This window comes from Carya illinoinensis, chromosome 1 (assembly GCF_018687715.1).
Source record: "Carya illinoinensis cultivar Pawnee chromosome 1, C.illinoinensisPawnee_v1, whole genome shotgun sequence".
Taxonomy (NCBI): domain Eukaryota; kingdom Viridiplantae; phylum Streptophyta; class Magnoliopsida; order Fagales; family Juglandaceae; genus Carya; species Carya illinoinensis.
The window spans coordinates 9266380-9283127 of NC_056752.1; the positions used below are offsets into that span (position 1 = coordinate 9266380).

At 35.7% G+C, this 16748-nt stretch overlaps 2 protein-coding genes across 2 annotated transcripts; both read right to left on the bottom strand.

Annotated features, from left to right (window-relative positions):
• Window positions 1-236: 236 nt before the first annotated feature.
• On the bottom strand, window positions 237-12102 carry LOC122309666 (K(+) efflux antiporter 2, chloroplastic-like). Its single transcript, XM_043123231.1, has 21 exons — window positions 11846-12102; window positions 9750-11472; window positions 8955-9141; window positions 8765-8855; window positions 8269-8405; window positions 8117-8176; window positions 7914-8033; window positions 7490-7558; window positions 7042-7107; window positions 6037-6126; window positions 5473-5577; window positions 5263-5391; window positions 4629-4838; window positions 3578-3727; window positions 2267-2320; window positions 2076-2134; window positions 1709-1775; window positions 1460-1636; window positions 1285-1341; window positions 676-750; window positions 237-536 (listed from the first exon to the last, which is right to left on the bottom strand). Exons 2-21 carry the CDS (start codon window positions 11369-11371, stop codon window positions 414-416), a joined length of 3648 nt encoding a protein of 1215 aa, XP_042979165.1. The 5' UTR covers window positions 11372-11472; window positions 11846-12102; the 3' UTR covers window positions 237-413.
• A 1846-nt stretch (window positions 12103-13948) lies between these two features.
• On the bottom strand, window positions 13949-15846 carry LOC122309672 (LIM domain-containing protein PLIM2b-like). The gene is made up of 5 exons (XM_043123241.1): window positions 15525-15846; window positions 15291-15390; window positions 15139-15173; window positions 14714-14803; window positions 13949-14472 (listed from the first exon to the last, which is right to left on the bottom strand). The coding sequence occupies exons 1-5, from the start codon at window positions 15657-15659 to the stop codon at window positions 14200-14202; spliced, it is 633 nt and encodes a 210-aa protein (XP_042979175.1). The 5' UTR covers window positions 15660-15846; the 3' UTR covers window positions 13949-14199.
• Window positions 15847-16748: the final 902 nt, after the last annotated feature.

Consider the following 16748-nt stretch of genomic DNA (forward strand, 5'->3'; position numbering starts at 1 on the left):
TATATTGTAGCTTTTTCTATTGTTAGTCCAATATCTTCTAAATTGAAAATTAACCTTAAAAAAATAAAGCTTATACTATCGAACTTTAAGGTTCATATTTGAACCTTAAAAGTTCTTTACAGTGTTGCTTTTAAACTGTGAAAATCTGGTGAAGCAAAATGACACTTCAAAGAGTGTGAAAGGCAGAGATAGTTGGGATTGGGACTTGAGAGGGAATGGGATGAGAACTAATGTACTTGTGGAGATGGGAAATAAAGGAATAATCAATAAAAGTATATCTAACCAATTGCCTTTTTTCCCCCTTTTTTTCAGTATGCTCTGTACAATTTATACCAGAAACACAAAAACGTAAGCAGCTCTAATGTTCTTCACGTTCCTTTGTTTTTTGGGGGTATGTTAATATCTGATATTCTCTATATTGCCAGTGTCCCTTCACTGACTTGGTTCTCGTCTGAAGGATCTGAGGATTGAGTTTTCGGTCGACTTACCATTCTAGAAAATCCATAACCAAGAGAACTTCCAGTATTCTCACATAGCTGCACAAATAAAACCATAAAATTGTAGTTGTCCCTTTGTATTCTGGTTTTATACAAAACAGACTAGTTACACAGTTCTGCATTTCGTGGCCAAAGGCATAATTATTGTTCTATCTGTATTTGGGGGGAAAACAAATACCTCAGTCAGCTCCGATAGATGCCGCGACCTGAATTCATTGATCGTGGCTGCAATTTCCGACATTGGTAGTTTCGCCTGAAGGGGAGACAAAGAACTAAGGTGAAAAAGAAACATACTAACCAAAAATAAACATTTAGTATTCATCTTTGCAAGAAAGTAGTTTTTTAATTATACCGTTTTTTCTTTAGGGTTGAATGTAACCATTCCAACTTACCACAGCTTCTCTCCCTCCTTAGAAAGTAGAATCTCATATTGACATGCATTTAATTTAAAGCTTTATTATCTTTAGAGCAATCAACCTAGAACTTGATCTATTTCCCATTTTATAATAATCTAAAATTCTTAATATTAGTAAGGATCGTGGAGAGCAGCTTGGTTACATGATGGCAAATTCTATGCACAATCAATGCCGAGGGAATGAATAATAAACCCTTCAATTATATAATATGCACAACTCAATTCAATTGCACACAATTAGCCGTCACCCAATTTGATCGCCCACTGCATGCCATCACTCAACAACACTAAGAAGTAAGAGCATGTCGAAGCACCAAATGGGGGGAAAAAAAAAAGTCCTATATGAACCACAGAGACCATCACGTTACTTACCTGAGAAAGAACAGCAGCCGCTAACTGTAGACTTGGTTCCAGGGTCTCTGGGACAACCTGCAAGTTATCTCCAGAATGTGAGCTCTCCTAACTGGGAAAGATGAAATATATGATCATTTTTTCACTTTTCTATAATTAGAAAAATAATGTGCAGGCTGTGCAGCAGACAACTTACTGCTGTTGCCCCTGCCTTTTCCAAATTAAGGCCGTGATCAACATCATGAGCTCGGACAAAGGTCTTCACATTGGGGAAATATTTGCTCAAAGCCCAAACAGTTCTATAATTTGCACCTGGGCTATCTAGAGTTATTGCTGCCGCACATGCTCTTTCAGCACCAACTTTGTGAAGGACCTAGTCATACAGCATAAAGCAAGTCAGATAATGAACCTGCAAGTAAGTAAACTTTCATACAGTCTGCCACACCTCTCGACTGCCAGCATCTCCAAAATACACAGGAAGGTCTAGGGCACGTCCAACTGCCACTCTATCACTGAAGACAGCAGAGATATAACGTTCATGTCATTGGGTGAGATATAATGTTCCAAGATTACTGAGCCACGCAGGCAAGTAGTAGACTCTAAAATATCTGATTGCACGTATATGCAATCACAATTCAACACTTCAACTAAGAAGACTACTTTTGCAATATTTTTAATGCATCCGTTTCCTAAAGGAAGGACAATCATATGTAAACACATCCCAATTACGGATTAACAATATGGAACTAATCATCCTGAATGAAAGAACAATAACTGACATACATGCTGAGATTTTTAAGTCAATCAGTTACCTCCTTACATCAAGAGCAACAAAAGGAATCAATCGCTCTGAAAGAAGCTGGGCAATGATCTGGAAACCAAAAGCAGAAGGGGGAAAAAGATACTACGATTAGAAAAGCTTATATATTATGTACATACTTGATTCACCATACCAATGAGTTGATACGAATTTATTAAATGGGACCTCCAAAAGTTACCGTACCTGACCAACTCGTCCAAATCCACAAATGATTATGTGATCTTGCAAATCATCTGTCTGGAAAATAACCAAGCAGAAATAAATCAAGACTTTTTTTGATAAATTAGCAGAAATAAATCAAGACTAATGGTTGAATATCTATATACTATTGACAAGTCAATCCTATATCACAAACAGATACGGCAAACAATATGGCTATATGTGGTCACCATATATGCAATCGCATGTATAGTACTAGATTTGTCTCTATTGCCAGAAAACAGGACTCATAAATAACATAAAGCAATACCACAATAATCCACCATTGTATGAAATGCAAACAAAAGATATCCAAATACCAGACTGTTTTGTAGGCTGCAAAAATTATATGATATAAAATGCCAGAGACTTCCTCGCTAATCAAATTGTCACATATTGAATTGGCCAGACATCAAACACAGGCCCCAGCCCATGCACGTATCAAGCTACTACTGGGATATGGTTTGTGTGGCTGAACCTATAAAAGCACAACATTTATGGCTGGCAGGTGACTGTAACACCTCCTATATTAAGGAAACTAACCTCTTAAAAAGTTGATAGGTCACCATACCACCAATCAGGAAACTCAATCCAACCAATCTTCCAATACAATTAGTCATATACAAGTGGAGTAAAGTACACAAAATTCATGTTGAAATGAACCATCTTCACTATCTTTTTCATTTGTAAACTTCAAAACGTTGTAGCAGAACACAACAAGCCAAGAAGGAAATATATCCATTATATAATAAGTAAATTCCTTTCAGTTTACTTTTGTGAACACAGAGTGGCAACAAGACAAGAAGGAAATCGACCCAATATAAGGACCTGGTTTAAACTATATACCACTTACTTCCTAGTGATTTCCAACAGCTAGGTACATTTTAAACTGCAAAAAGGGCATAAGCTTCTGTAAACTGAATGCAAAAAAATTCCACGGACTCAATATAAAGTCATTTAGGAGCAGACTAACAGTGCAACTAATGTTAAGCAAGCATGGTCACCATGTCTATTCTCCATTATTTTCGCCTCTTTATACTTGAAAATAGTTAACTTACATGGAAAGAATAACTTTTCATCTTTCTTGAGCATCTGAAAATCATTTAATGTGTCATAAAAATAATGATGAGTCACCAAACTGGTTTTTTATGACCGCACTTCTGAACAGCAACACAGTATATTTTTTCTTGTAAACATGAAGTTATGTAAAAAATTGGTAAAAATGCCTTCCCTAGATATCACAAGTTGCTTTAACTCTCAATCTTTTCAACCAATAGCAGTGAGTTCACACTTTACCTCACTCTCAACGGGTAATAAACTTCGAACATCATGCAGCTCAAAGCGAGAGGCAATTAACTGGCCTCCAGCAGCTAGCCAAGGTGTGAGGGCCATTGATATTCCCACCACCAGAAACAGCAATGATGATAGCTGAGAAGTCATTATACCCTACAGAAAACACCAATCATTGAACTGGAAAAATATCACTTTTTTTACTGAAAAAAATGCACTGGTTACAATCAGGAAAATGATAACAATCTATGTTTTTAACCTCTTTTAACTTTTATAAGCAACCGAATTTCATTAGAGAGTGGCAGTGGCACAACCCAATTACAATAAAAATATGTATAAGAGAGTTCCCTGTTGAGGGGAAATCAGAATTGGTCCTAGCTAGTAGGATGAAAGCAACATTGGAGAAGGTGGATTTGTAATGCCAACAAAGAGAATTATACCATAGAAATACAATGTGCTCTACACTCACACTTGCTATTGTTTCTATGGCAAGTGTACCATAGAAATGCAAGCGGTGTGAGTGTATAACACATTGTATTTCTATGGCACAATTCTCTATTTTGATTGGCACTACATCCATGGGCTTATCAAAAGTTCTCGTGGTCTACATCAAGGGGAACCGTTATGCCTCTTGTTCTTCATACTGGTCCTGGAAGCTTTGAGTAGGATATCATGTGTAATGGTCAATAGGGGAATCTTATCAGGTTTTTCAGAGGGACAAACGAACAAGGATGAGCTGCTAGTGTTTCATTTCCTTTTCATGGATGAGACATTCGTACTCTGATCATCCAGAGCACTCTCAACAAGTTAATTCAGCAAAACAAGTATGGTCTAGCCAAACTTTCTTCCTGTTCCCCCTAAAACTAGGCCCGTCAACATTAAGAAAATTAATCAAGCATAAATAAGACCAAACACCTAAATAGCCATACCAAACATCCACAAGCCTGTCCGAATAATGGAGAAGGGGGCTTACTATGAATCATCAGTACTCAGTAATATGTTAAATGCAAACCTCTAAGCCTTGCTGCTAAAAGAAATTATAGATTGTAAGGAAAACCTGATTAACAGCTTCGCCAAACGCCACAAAGGCAAATTCTCCACCCGGTGCAAGTAGAAGACCAACTCTTATTGCAGATATTATTGAAATACCAAAAAGCCTACCAACTAGGGCAACCAATAAAGTCTTTCCACCAATCAAGAGTCCCAATGTTCCGCTAATCACTGGAAAGTTTGAAACAAGAAGTTTTGGATCGATAGACATGCCAACCTGAAAACCACAAAGACTTCCATCAATTGCACATGGAGCATCATTGATCAATATATTTTCAATTAATGGGCTTAAGTCGAGCAAAGTCTTCTACTCAAATATCAAGTACCATTTTTGTAAGTATTGCAGTGTGATAATCAGTACAACTATGTTCATTTTGATAAAAGCACCACAAATAGCCAAATGATGCCTTATAAGGTAGATGGCCTGAAGCTGGAAGATTTCAAACAGTAGCACAAATGATTTCTGAATTTAGAATTTCTCTTATGGATTAACATCTAATACAAGTGATCAAGAAGTAGCTTTAATACAACAATGCTTATGGTCAATTCTTTTTATAATTGAAAATATTAATGAAGAAAAAATAAAAATAACTAAAATAAATAAAAATAGATCTTAGAGAAAGTCAGTGTAGTCTCCCTACCGTCATGAAGAAGAGACCCAATAAAAGGCCACGATATGGAGCAATATCAGACTCAACCTGTAAGGAAAATTCAGTTTCTGCAAGAAGCAATCCGGCCAAAAATGCTCCCAATGCCATGGAAAGTCCAGCCTGCTCCAAGGAGAACAAAAAGAGAGAGTTATTACAAAGGAAGACATGAAGAACAACCAACAACAAGATGAAGAGTCATACCCTGGCTGTAAGTAGACTGGTACCCAGAATAACAAGCAGTGTATTGGCAGAAAATATTTCTGCATTTTGATTTTCTGCAATTTGCTTATAGATTGGTCGAAGGAACTACAAAAACCATGGGAAAGGAAAATTAATGCCACACAAGCTGTATTTCATTATAAGAAAACTTCTTAGAGATAATAATGCAGCCATCGTGATCCAAGTTCTAACAGGAAAAATAAAATAAAAATCCCAGGCATCTTCTTAAGACACAAAAAGAAATTAACCTTTAAAAAACTCCTACAACTGTGAGCATTATAAGTTTTAGTAGAATCAGGGCATCAACAACCTAGAAAGGGGCTCTATTTATCACTTGCAAATCCCAAATGGCCCAAAAAACTAATAAGGTTTATCAAGATATCCTGAGATGATATTATGAATCGCAAATGAGTGCATATCAAATCCACAAAACTAACCAGAACCTTAGCACTTAATGGATCTGTAGCAGATTTTATGTAATATCAGAAGTGGCCAATGAAAAGTGGTGCCAGGGTCATACTAATCTCACAGATTTCTGAAACTTACCAAACGTCCACCAGCAATTATGGCAGTGATGGCAACTACTGCCTTAACCGCAGCCAATCCAAGAGCTTCAGCAATGGCTTGGAAACCAACCTGAAAAACAGCAGATGAATTTCTCTCAAATGACAGAATAAAGTGATACAAGAAATCATGACAATAAAAACAACAAAAAATTAGAAGTAAATAATTTCCATATCTATACTCAAAAAGAACAAATAATTATTCTGCATTAAATGATCAACATCAAAATGTGTAGAAAGCAAGGTTGGATCAGGAAGTTTGGGGTTGATCCATGAATGCCACATGCAATGGAATGAACACCACCGGAGGATGCAGGTCATTCCTGTCATCTTAACATGTTTGACTGAAAAAGAACTCCAAGAAGCTTTAGTTTGCTAAATAATGAAACGAAGATGCAGAGCCAAGGAAATTTTGAGAGGGAAATAGAGAAAGAGAGATGATAATAAGAAACTCTTATTTAGTAAACAATGCAATCTATCCATCTGTAGTGTGACACTATCAGTATTGCACTTTTTTTAACTATTTGTCCGTTAACAGATTTGGAATGGCATGAATTTCTTGTATCACTAAACTAGCATGCATAGGCAATGCTCTTGTATATGTCATGCATACTTGGGCTCTTGCCTATTCTCATGATCAATAAAATTTTGTTTACCAATCAAAAATAATTTCCGTTAACAGATTACCTTGACCCTGCCATATATTTTCTCTTGTTGTCTTCTAATTTCTAATCAACCGTCTTTAGCCCTTTTTGGCAAGCAATATAAATTTCTTAAGAATGAAAAATGCAAAATCCAACTAATAAGAGGAGCACCAAACTAGAGAAGTAAAGGATCAAGAAACTCCTGAAAGCAAGATAAAGAAAGTCAAGAGCAGCCATCCAGTGGAAGAGGGTTTCAAAGAAGAAAGCCTTGAATAAGTATTCATGGCATTCACCCTATTTGATAAAGCAATGAAAAGGAAAGCCAAAGTACAAGAAGGTATTACCCCTCCTTTGGATGAATTGGGCGAGATAAGAGGAATGAGTATCAGCAAAACAACAACAGCCAAATCCTGTAAGGAACCGAAATAAATGAAAGCAATTAACTTTAAATTGCATATCTTTGTATGAAATTAAAAGAGTAAAGAGCAGCAGGAAAAAAGAAAAAAAGAAAAAACAAGAAGGTATGGAATTCTACACATTCTGATCAAGAAGCAAGGCTATATGGAAGCTAAATACCAATATTATGCATCTTTGCATATCAATTTTATATTTTCCTCCTAGCATACTGTGAAAATATAAGCAAGCACATGACGGAGCAAGCAACGGCATGCACGTCCGCAAGTAAGAAGCAGTTCAGTCAGGCATATCATCTGAATAAAGGAGCTGCAATATCTTGCACAAGACATTTATTTCAAGGCAAGATGCTTCTTAAGCCGTAATTTCAAAACTAACCTGGAAAAGCAAGACAGAAAATGTGGCTCGCCCATGGCGTGATGTGCTCTCACCTCGTTCTTGCAACACCTGCAAAAGAGGTCGACAAAATTTGATTCACTTATCTATTGCAAACATGTCAAATTGTGAGTTCCTGCCATTTTCACTGATATAGAAATATGTTTAGCAAGATGTTCAGCATAAAATCAGAGGTGTGATAAGCCACATTATTATAGAATCATGGACTAAGCCTAACGGGTGTTTTCACAGATTTTGAAAGAGGTAGAAAAAGTAATTAATATTGAAAAGACACAACATAATTCAGAGGATTCACAAGTCTGTTGTATGGTATAACACTAATGCAAAATAGGGAGGGTTGTAGTACAAGGAAATAGGGATGTCCTAGAAGTAGGAGCAAAATATGTTCACTATAGCTACCTCTTACCTGGAGTACAACAGCAGTGGATGACAGTGCCAGGCCATTCCCAATGACAATTGCTGCAGGACTAGGCAGCCCGCAAACAAAATGAGCAACCAAGCCAATCACCACTGCTGTCACTAAAACCTGCATTTGTATTGCATATTAGGGAATCTAAGGAGAAACCAAACACAAATGATAACCAGAAAAGATTTAAGTTTCACAATCACCTGAGCAGAGCCTAATCCAAAAACATATTTCTTCATGGAGCTTAGCCTTTCAACAGAGAGCTAAAAAACCCAGTTCAAAGCATCAACTGATGATTTTTTATTAGGACATCTAAAATGTAAAAGTACAGCAGAATATTAAAAATAAACCCAACCTCAAGTCCAATATTAAACAACAAGAAAACAACTCCAAATTCAGCAATTGCCTTTGTCCCATGCACATGGCGAATGATGGATAGGCCATAGGGCCCAATCAGGATGCCAGCAGCCAAGTAACCAAGAACAGGACTTCCTATAAATTCCAGAAGATAAGATATACACCATCACATAAAACTTTGGACAGATGTATTAAAAAGGAAATAAAAGACCAGTGACATAGGCACAGATGATGGCTTGGCACATAAATAACCAGAAAAGCTGGTCACCATTTCTGGCTTAGTTCAAGAAAGCAAAACAGAAGATAAACAAGGAAACTGAAATATAGAAAAGAAAAAGGCCTCTCGGTAATTTGTCGATTAACAGTTATTATTGTCAGTGATATGGGATCGTGCACCTAAACAAATTCAAATTCTAAAAGCATCTACAACTACAGCCTTAGTGCATTCAATAATAAAGTTCAAGGGTCTTGAAGGATAATACAAATTCAAATACCTCCAGGAATTTTTTGAAAGGTAGGCACAAATATTACGCTAGCAAGCAATAACCACAACATGTCGAACAGGGAAGCTTCCTCCGCATTCACCTAAGAAATAATTGTGGAAATGATCAGATCAAAAAATTCTAGGCATGCTAGACTTAAGACTAAAAGGCGGAAGCAATGAAGGAAAATATGATGGCATGCCTCTTCAGGAGGAGGAAACCCCGCAATTAGCTTTTTAATTCTCTTAGGTAGTTTCCGCAATTGTTGAATCATAGGCTTTGCACTTGACGAAACTTCTTCAATACCAGCTTCAATACTGGTGCTGATGAGCTCAGGAGGTTGCAGCAGCTGAGCATTCCTCTCCGCACGATTAGCATAAAAAGATACCCTGTTAAGATTTCAGCATCTTGTAATCAGTGGGAGAAAACGGTCACACTGCAGATAACAATCTAATCAAAGAATAAAGGCAGAGCATAGTCTTTCTGAAAAACCAAGTAAGAAAGTATCTATATATTTAAGGCATTCAAGTACTGCCTGCCTTTTTCGGGTAAGTAAAGACCCTCTTAGCCAATAAACAAGAGAAAAGCACAAATGGGAAAACAAGTTGATAAGACCAGGACAATATTATTGAGAGAAAAAAAAGTCAGTCCCTATCATTTACACATAATATTCATAAAGAAAAGAATCTCTCTCAAAGATCATTCTCTCAGAGATGCTTAGAACCCCAGAAATCTTATGCCAGATCAGAGGACTCATGCTTGCCTGAGACAATAATATTCATCAACTATGCAGTATACGAATTATTTAGAAAAGCAGTGTAGCAAGATTAAAAATATATATTTTTTAAAGCGATGAAACTTTATTAGAAAGAGCAAAAGGTGCAACCCTGGTACACACGATTATACAAAAGAAACACCAATCTAGAAGGAGAAAGAATGAAAATAAAATATTTAGTAACGAAAATCAAAACCAAGAAGTAGCATTTCTGATACATACCCTGCTCCAAATAGCAACAACCCAAAAACTAGCTTAGGCCATTGCTTCCTCACAGACTCCATGAGACCCTGGAAAACTGATGCTAGAGTCAACTCAGTCCCATCTACAGTAAAGGAGAAAAATGATGCAGAAAAGAAGCGAGAAGATTTCTTCAACAATGCCTTGGGAGAATTAAAGGGTGATGTCTCCTTAGTCAAATCCTTCTGCACATCCTGCTTTTTTGATTGAACCACATTCTTAGATTTTTCTGCTTCTAGTTCAACTTCCTTAGGTGAGTCTAGACTTAACTTTCCATTCTCATGATCACTTGAATCATCAGATTGGTTTATGTATTCAAAATTTTGATTGCTTTTGCCAGGCAGACTATCTGGTAAAGGCTTGACAACAAAAGAATCACCATCAGCTAGCACATCACTGTCCCTTTCAACAGTAACATCACCAGAAACACCTTGGACGGTATTCTCCTCCTCAATGACAGCCTCTTCAATCAGGACCTGTCCTTGGATGGTTTCTGCATGATCAACATAAGAACTGGACAGAGATTTCTCAGCTTTCTGGAATGCAATCTCTGCATCATTTAGTTGTTGTGTGGCCTCAAGTTCAAAGGCAACAGCTTGCTCAGCTAAAAGCATTATGTTTGCTACATCCTCCTCCACTTTCAAGGCACTCAACTGCGCTTTCTCTGCAACTTCGTTCAACTTGTCCACTTCCTTCTGCAACTCCTCCTTTTTACTCTGTAGGAACTTCAACTCTGCCTCACAATCTGTCAAATTCTCTTGACATTCTTTAATCTCATGTTGAGCAGCTAAAAGCGCTTTTTCCTCTTCATCAGACCCTTCAAAAGAATCATCTCCTCCTTTTGCAGCCTCAAAAGATTCTACCACCACCTTAAGCCTTGCCTCTGCTAATGAAAGAGCCATTGTTGCTTTTTGAACAGCCTCCTTGGCAACAGACTCTTCATTCACTATTTCCTGAATAGTATCAAGGGTAGAATTAACATCATTCCAAGAATTTGCCGCTTCATCCTGTAAAGCAATTGCAGTTTCTGATATTCTCTGGGCCTTCTCCTCAAAAATGGTACTATTGAGACGCGCAACTTCCAGTTCTCTCGCTGCCTTTTGCAACAATTCCCGCAGTTCATCCACACTAGGCGCCTCCACTTCTTCTCCCCGCCCCTTCTCTTCTCCGGAACCATTTAACTCATCACCATCAACTCCTAAGCTCTCATCACTACTTTCCACGAATTCCACATTTCGACCATTCCCATTTACATATGCTAAAGAATCATTACTCTGACACCATGACTGAACTGCTCTTGACCCCTTAAAAACATAGTCAAAGCCACAAAAAAATGATCGTCTCAAATTTGAACTCCACAGTTGACTACCAAAATCTCCAGTGGACACCATATTAGAATTCTTAGAAGCATTAGAAGCAATATTTCTTTTAGTCTTCTTATTCAAATGCAATTTCGAAAAAATTCTCGAATTACACAGAAAGTTACAGCCAAAGTCTCCGCCTTTAAACTGCAAATGCGAATCAAAATGGTCCAAAGTCTTATAACTCGTGCCCTCACAGCCATGGAACACATTCAGCTGCTGAAAACTACAGGCAAAATCCATATTTCTCAACCCTTTGTAGTAGAGAACTCTATAGTGCACAAATCTTCATACACCAAGTCGACAATACATTTCAGATACTCACTTCAGCCCCTAGTCAACACCTGGTGAAAGAAAATCAAATTTCAGAAAATGAAACGCATGCACAATATTACTGAATCCAGTCCTCATTACTTCTGTATAAAACCGATTTTCAATTTTTCTCCAACCCTAGAACCACGTATACATGCATTGGGATGTTGCATACACACACCATACGCACATAAATTACATGTATGTCTCTATACCAAGATAAACGCGAGTGAATAAAAATTGTCACTATTTTAAGCTGCTAGCTACGAGCACCAGTAATATTCGCAACGTGAAGATAACTAATATTTGTATATATACATTAGGCGGATGTACACAGGCATACAGACATGTAGCATGTATTTAGCATGCAAGTATAAGCATATGTATAAGAATGGTTGGACTAACCGATCATCAGAGGGAACTTTTGGAGAGCGAGCTGAGAAAATCAATGGCAGAACTTCGGGTGAAAAATGACAGAACTACTAACAAATTGACTTAAATTTAAATTAATTGGACTATTATTTTGTCCAGTAAATGAATGTAAATTTTCTCTACAGGCTCTACTTTCTCCCTGTTTGGGAGGTAAGAAACAGCGAGAAAATGAGAGTTGGCCGAGAAAATGTGATTATTAGTGGACCAATTTTCAGTTGAGCGAATTTACAGAAATGGCTGGATTGATATTACTTGTGCTAGGAATATCCTCGAAAATACTATTCCCACTCGCCTAGACCCTCGTGTGAAACACCAGCCAATGGTGCGTGCGTGACGTTAGATTTTGAAAAATTTTGTCTCATGGAGTAATCAAAGTGACGTAATATTATATTTAAATTATTAAAATTAAATAATTTAACTGTCATTACGTTTTTTTTATCTTATATATTTTCATAGTTTTAATCATTAAATATTAATTGATGAAGTAAGTCTTCAAAATTTAATAATTTAATTTATACCCTATGCATGTTCTTTTATGTGAATGTTGCGAGGTTCATAAAAAAATTTTAAAACAAAATTTAAAAATTGGATTGAGAAGATTTTTAAATATTTTTATAAGGTTTGTAAACATAATCAATCTATTTTAATAGAATAATGATATATATATTTCTAGAAAATACACATTTTAAGTTGTGCAAGTCTCATGCATTTTCTTTAAAAATAAGTAAGATTCACTATTAAGAAATAATATATTCATGTGAATTTTAAATTTACCTATTTTTTTACAAGAAATAGGTAGAACTTATACACTTTAAAATTACAAATATCATTTATGTTAATATTTTTTTACCCATGTGATCAAGCGGTGATGATCCATTCACAAAGAATTGCTTGATCATAAAGTACTCATTTAAAGGAGTGTGGTGCATATCATATGCCTATCACATAAATAGGAGAAGTTTTATTATTAAGAATTCATAAATTTATACAGTTTTATATGATATGTTAGATCTTTTTTATTATAAAAATAATTTTATAATCTAATATACCATGTCAAGTTACGTCAATTTATAAATTTATTTTTGTTAAATAACTAAAATATTTCTTTATAAATAGGGATGATGTGACACATAAATTATAAGAGATGGGTAAAGACAACTAGTCATGATCAGATGTAGTCATTGGTTTTAGGTACCAAGTATTGTAACATATCTCGATTGGAAATGGTCTAACGCTATTATAAATGGAATGGAAAGAATATTTAGCCCAACGTAATACTAAACATGTGTGCTCTATATAGAGAGTTGATGAATATGGATAAGACACTAAATTCCATTTTTGCTGTCGCTATATATAGTTGCTTTGTGGTCTCTGGTTGGTAGTTTTTTCCGTCTATCTAGCCATAACTGCTATTGATAAGGAAATGGCTACGAATCTACCTAGTAAGGGGTTTCTTTTTCTTTTTCTCCTTTTTTTTTTTTTTTTTTTTTTGAGCAAAAGAATACTTTTCATCCTGTGTATGGAAGAAGGACTCTTGTCTGTCCAACCTATCTCTTCTTCATTCTGTATTTTGCTATTTTTGGTAACTGGTGCGCCATTTGATTCCCTTCCCTATGTACAAAGGCTAATGACCACCTTCTACTTATACTTATTGTCTTCTTTATGTCTTCTATAATCTGTCTTCTCCTCAATTCATCCTCTTCTTCAGTATTTACAACATCAATAACAGCTTTTGCATCACTTTTCAGAATTACATCTCTGAACCTCAGCCTAGTGCACATTTCAATTGCCTTCCACAGTGGATACCTTTCTGCTATAAACGGGGATGTAACATGATATATTGGAACACCCATTGAGTCATAACATCACCAGGGGGTTGCTTTGGTTGTGGATTTGGCTGGCAAAAGTGGCCCCTCTTAGATTAGGGAAGGAATTTGTACATAATTATGCAGCAAAAATGTGAAAAAAATGGTGTGTACGTTTGGTTATGTTTGTTCAACTATTAATCGTAAACATCTGAGTAGAAAGAAGTAGGAATGGGTTATGAATTATGGTATCTCAAGATTCTCAACTCAATTAAAAATAGAACCCATTTTTGTGAGTTTTAACATATATAATTATCCAACAAAAATCAATTGAAAAAAGTACATAATAAATACACTGCCCCGTGCTTGTTACTTTTAAAAACACGATCAATAACTTCAAAAGAATGTGTGAACAAGTTCGATTTGAATTTCAACAGTGGGAGGCAATGCACTCAACAAAAGAAAACGAAATACAGAAAGAAAGAAAAATTGCTTTTGTGTGTTGTCCTTGAAGTGCCTTCTCTAGGATTGCTCTTGTGTGTTGTCCTCTGGTTCGGCTTCGGCTTCTGGGTTTGGGTCAGAGTCTGCTGCTTCTGGAGGTGCCTGATCATTCTTCTTGTGGGTAGCAGACTGCAGGACATGGTGGTAGTTTCCTTTCTCCATGAAGAGCTGAGCGAAATGGTGCTTGCAGTACAGAACTCCATCAAGGGCAGCATATGAAGAATGTGTAAGATGGCACCCACCACGAGCACACCTAAAGCATGTCTTGTGGTAACATTCTCCTTCTAATGTCACCTATAAGGTCAAAAAACAAAAACAAAGGAAAACAATGTTACTTTTGCTTAACAGATATTCAATATGTTAGAGGAAGGGAGGAATTGCACTTCATATGTGGTCTAAAAATTGCCTTGACTTCGAAATGCCAATGAGTGGTTAGCAGCTTATGTATATATGTGGTTAGAAATATAAATACTCACACACACAAATGCCAATATATGGTTAGAAGATTATCCTTTTAAACCTAATAGCCACCAACCTTTTCAAGAGGATACACTGTTTTGGAGCAAGTGGCACATTTGTCTTGGGTTCCACAGAACATGGAAGAGAGCTTGCTTGGAGCCCTAGTCTGTCAAAGATATAAAATTTTATTATTTTATTTTTAATTACAAAAAATAACAAAAACTGATAAACGTGAAGTGGCCTGGATTTGAATGTCCCAATTTATAATAATACTAATAATAATAAATAATAATATTTGTAGTCCTAAAATGTGCAAGTTTTACGCACTCTATTTGAGAAAAATAAATAAATTTAGAATCTATATAAAAAAATTATTTTTTTAATAATAAACTCCACATTTTTTAAAATAGTGCACGTAACTTGTACCATATTACTGTATCTAATATTAATCAATATGATTGTATGTAATATTACTTAATAATAATAGATAATAAATATTACCAGCTCGCCTTGCTTCTCAGAAGATTTTGCTGCACCTATTTTACAGCATAATTCAACATATAGTTAGAATCCGAGAGAAAATAAAATAAAACCCATATATAAAATTTGTAAACAATCAAACTAATAAAGGCGTGAAAGCAAGATCTTCTTACCTGTCTGAAAATTCTTGCTGAAATTGCCAGATTCCTTGAAAAGTTGCTCGAAATGAGGCTTGCAGTACAGGACTCCATCCATGGAAGAGTAGCTACTCATCTGTAATTAATTAATTAATTAATTATAGCTAATCAAAATATTACCAAAAAAAAAATTAAAAAAAAAACAAAAATTAAATGCTTCTCAGAAGGACGGAAATTGGAGGTAAGAAAAGGTGGTGAAAGATGTTATACCGACAGAAATCCTTTGCAGTGGCTGCATTTGAAGCAGGATTTATGGTAAGGTAATCCTTCAAGAGACATCATGTCAACCACATAGACAGTCTTGTCACAAACCTTGCATTTATCTAAAGTTCCTGTGAATGCCATTTTCTTTCCTTTTTCTTCTCTCTTTTTTTTTATGAAGGCAAGATATGAAACCTGGGATGCTCTTGAAGTTGGAAGCTGAAATATTATGTTTTTTCTGTGGTTCAGATTGTCTGAGGATCAAAGGGAAGAGGAAGCATGAACAGAGAGCTTGGAAACTGTACCTCAGACAAATGGGATTGAACAAAGTCTTGGATTTGCCTAAACCACACTTATTTATAATATCAATTTATGATGGAAAAATGATTGGAGATCCCACTATTACGAAGTAATTAAAGATGGAAAATTAACGCTGTAATTAGGAAGAATCTGTATGAATTGGGAGTGAAACCAGGTTGTTTGGTGGCTCTGACCTTTTCAATCATCATTAATTCTTGGGATGGAGATGTTCAAAAACCAAACTGTTTTTTGCTATATTTTGGTGTCTTGGTGGTTATGTTGGTTATACATATATAGTTTCTTTTGCTTGTCAAATGTATGGACGGATGGTCCTAACTCTAAAGCATGTTGGTTAAACATATCATGTCTTCCTTCATCTGAGGCCCCAAATAGCATCTTTTTTAGCTGGCAAAAGGTGGCGCTTATATATATATATATATATATATACTAGTTGGCACTCAACGTGCAAGGCACGTTTCTCTAGTGAGAAGAAAAAAAATATGTTCATTAGATACAATATTATCAGAAAATTATCAAAATTTCCTAAAATAAAGACCAATATTTGAATAAATAAAATGCATGAAAAGATAGTAATGATAGTAATAATTACTTTCTATTACTAAAGTATTAAGTCAAAGACAAATAAGTTAAAACTGATACAAGTTTGAAGGAATTGAAATTACAGTTTTATTGAAATTACAGTTTTTTTCTAACAGGAACATATATGATGAAGATGTTTTTTCCATCAATTGATCAAAATAGAGAACCTGAATATACAACTCTCAATTACCATACATAAAAAACACCCAGATTTATCTAAAAATTATTTCTCATTATTCAAATTGTAGCGCCCAACAACTAATTCAAAATTTTATGCTTTATTATAACCCTACCTGTCTGTATTGACCAACAGAGATCTCAAACCAAAGCCAT

Excerpts from the sequence above, each read along its gene's own strand:
- LOC122309666 (XM_043123231.1), bottom strand. The coding sequence starts at position 11,371 with ATGGATTTTGCCTGTAGTTTTCAGCAGCTGAATGTGTTCCATGGCTGT. Across the intron at positions 9,142-9,749 it reads TTGTTGCTATTTGGAGCAGG|GGTATCTTTTTATGCTAATC; the intron begins GTATGTATCAGA and ends AAATCTTAACAG. Across the intron at positions 7,559-7,913 it reads CCACTGCTGTTGTACTCCAG|GTGTTGCAAGAACGAGGTGA; the intron begins GTAAGAGGTAGC and ends CCTCTTTTGCAG.
- LOC122309672 (XM_043123241.1), bottom strand. The coding sequence starts at position 15,659 with ATGGCATTCACAGGAACTTTAGATAAATGCAAGGTTTGTGACAAGACT. Across the intron at positions 15,174-15,290 it reads CAGCAAGAATTTTCAGACAG|GTGCAGCAAAATCTTCTGAG; the intron begins GTAAGAAGATCT and ends GCTGTAAAATAG. Across the intron at positions 14,473-14,713 it reads CAGTGTATCCTCTTGAAAAG|GTGACATTAGAAGGAGAATG; the intron begins GTTGGTGGCTAT and ends TTGACCTTATAG.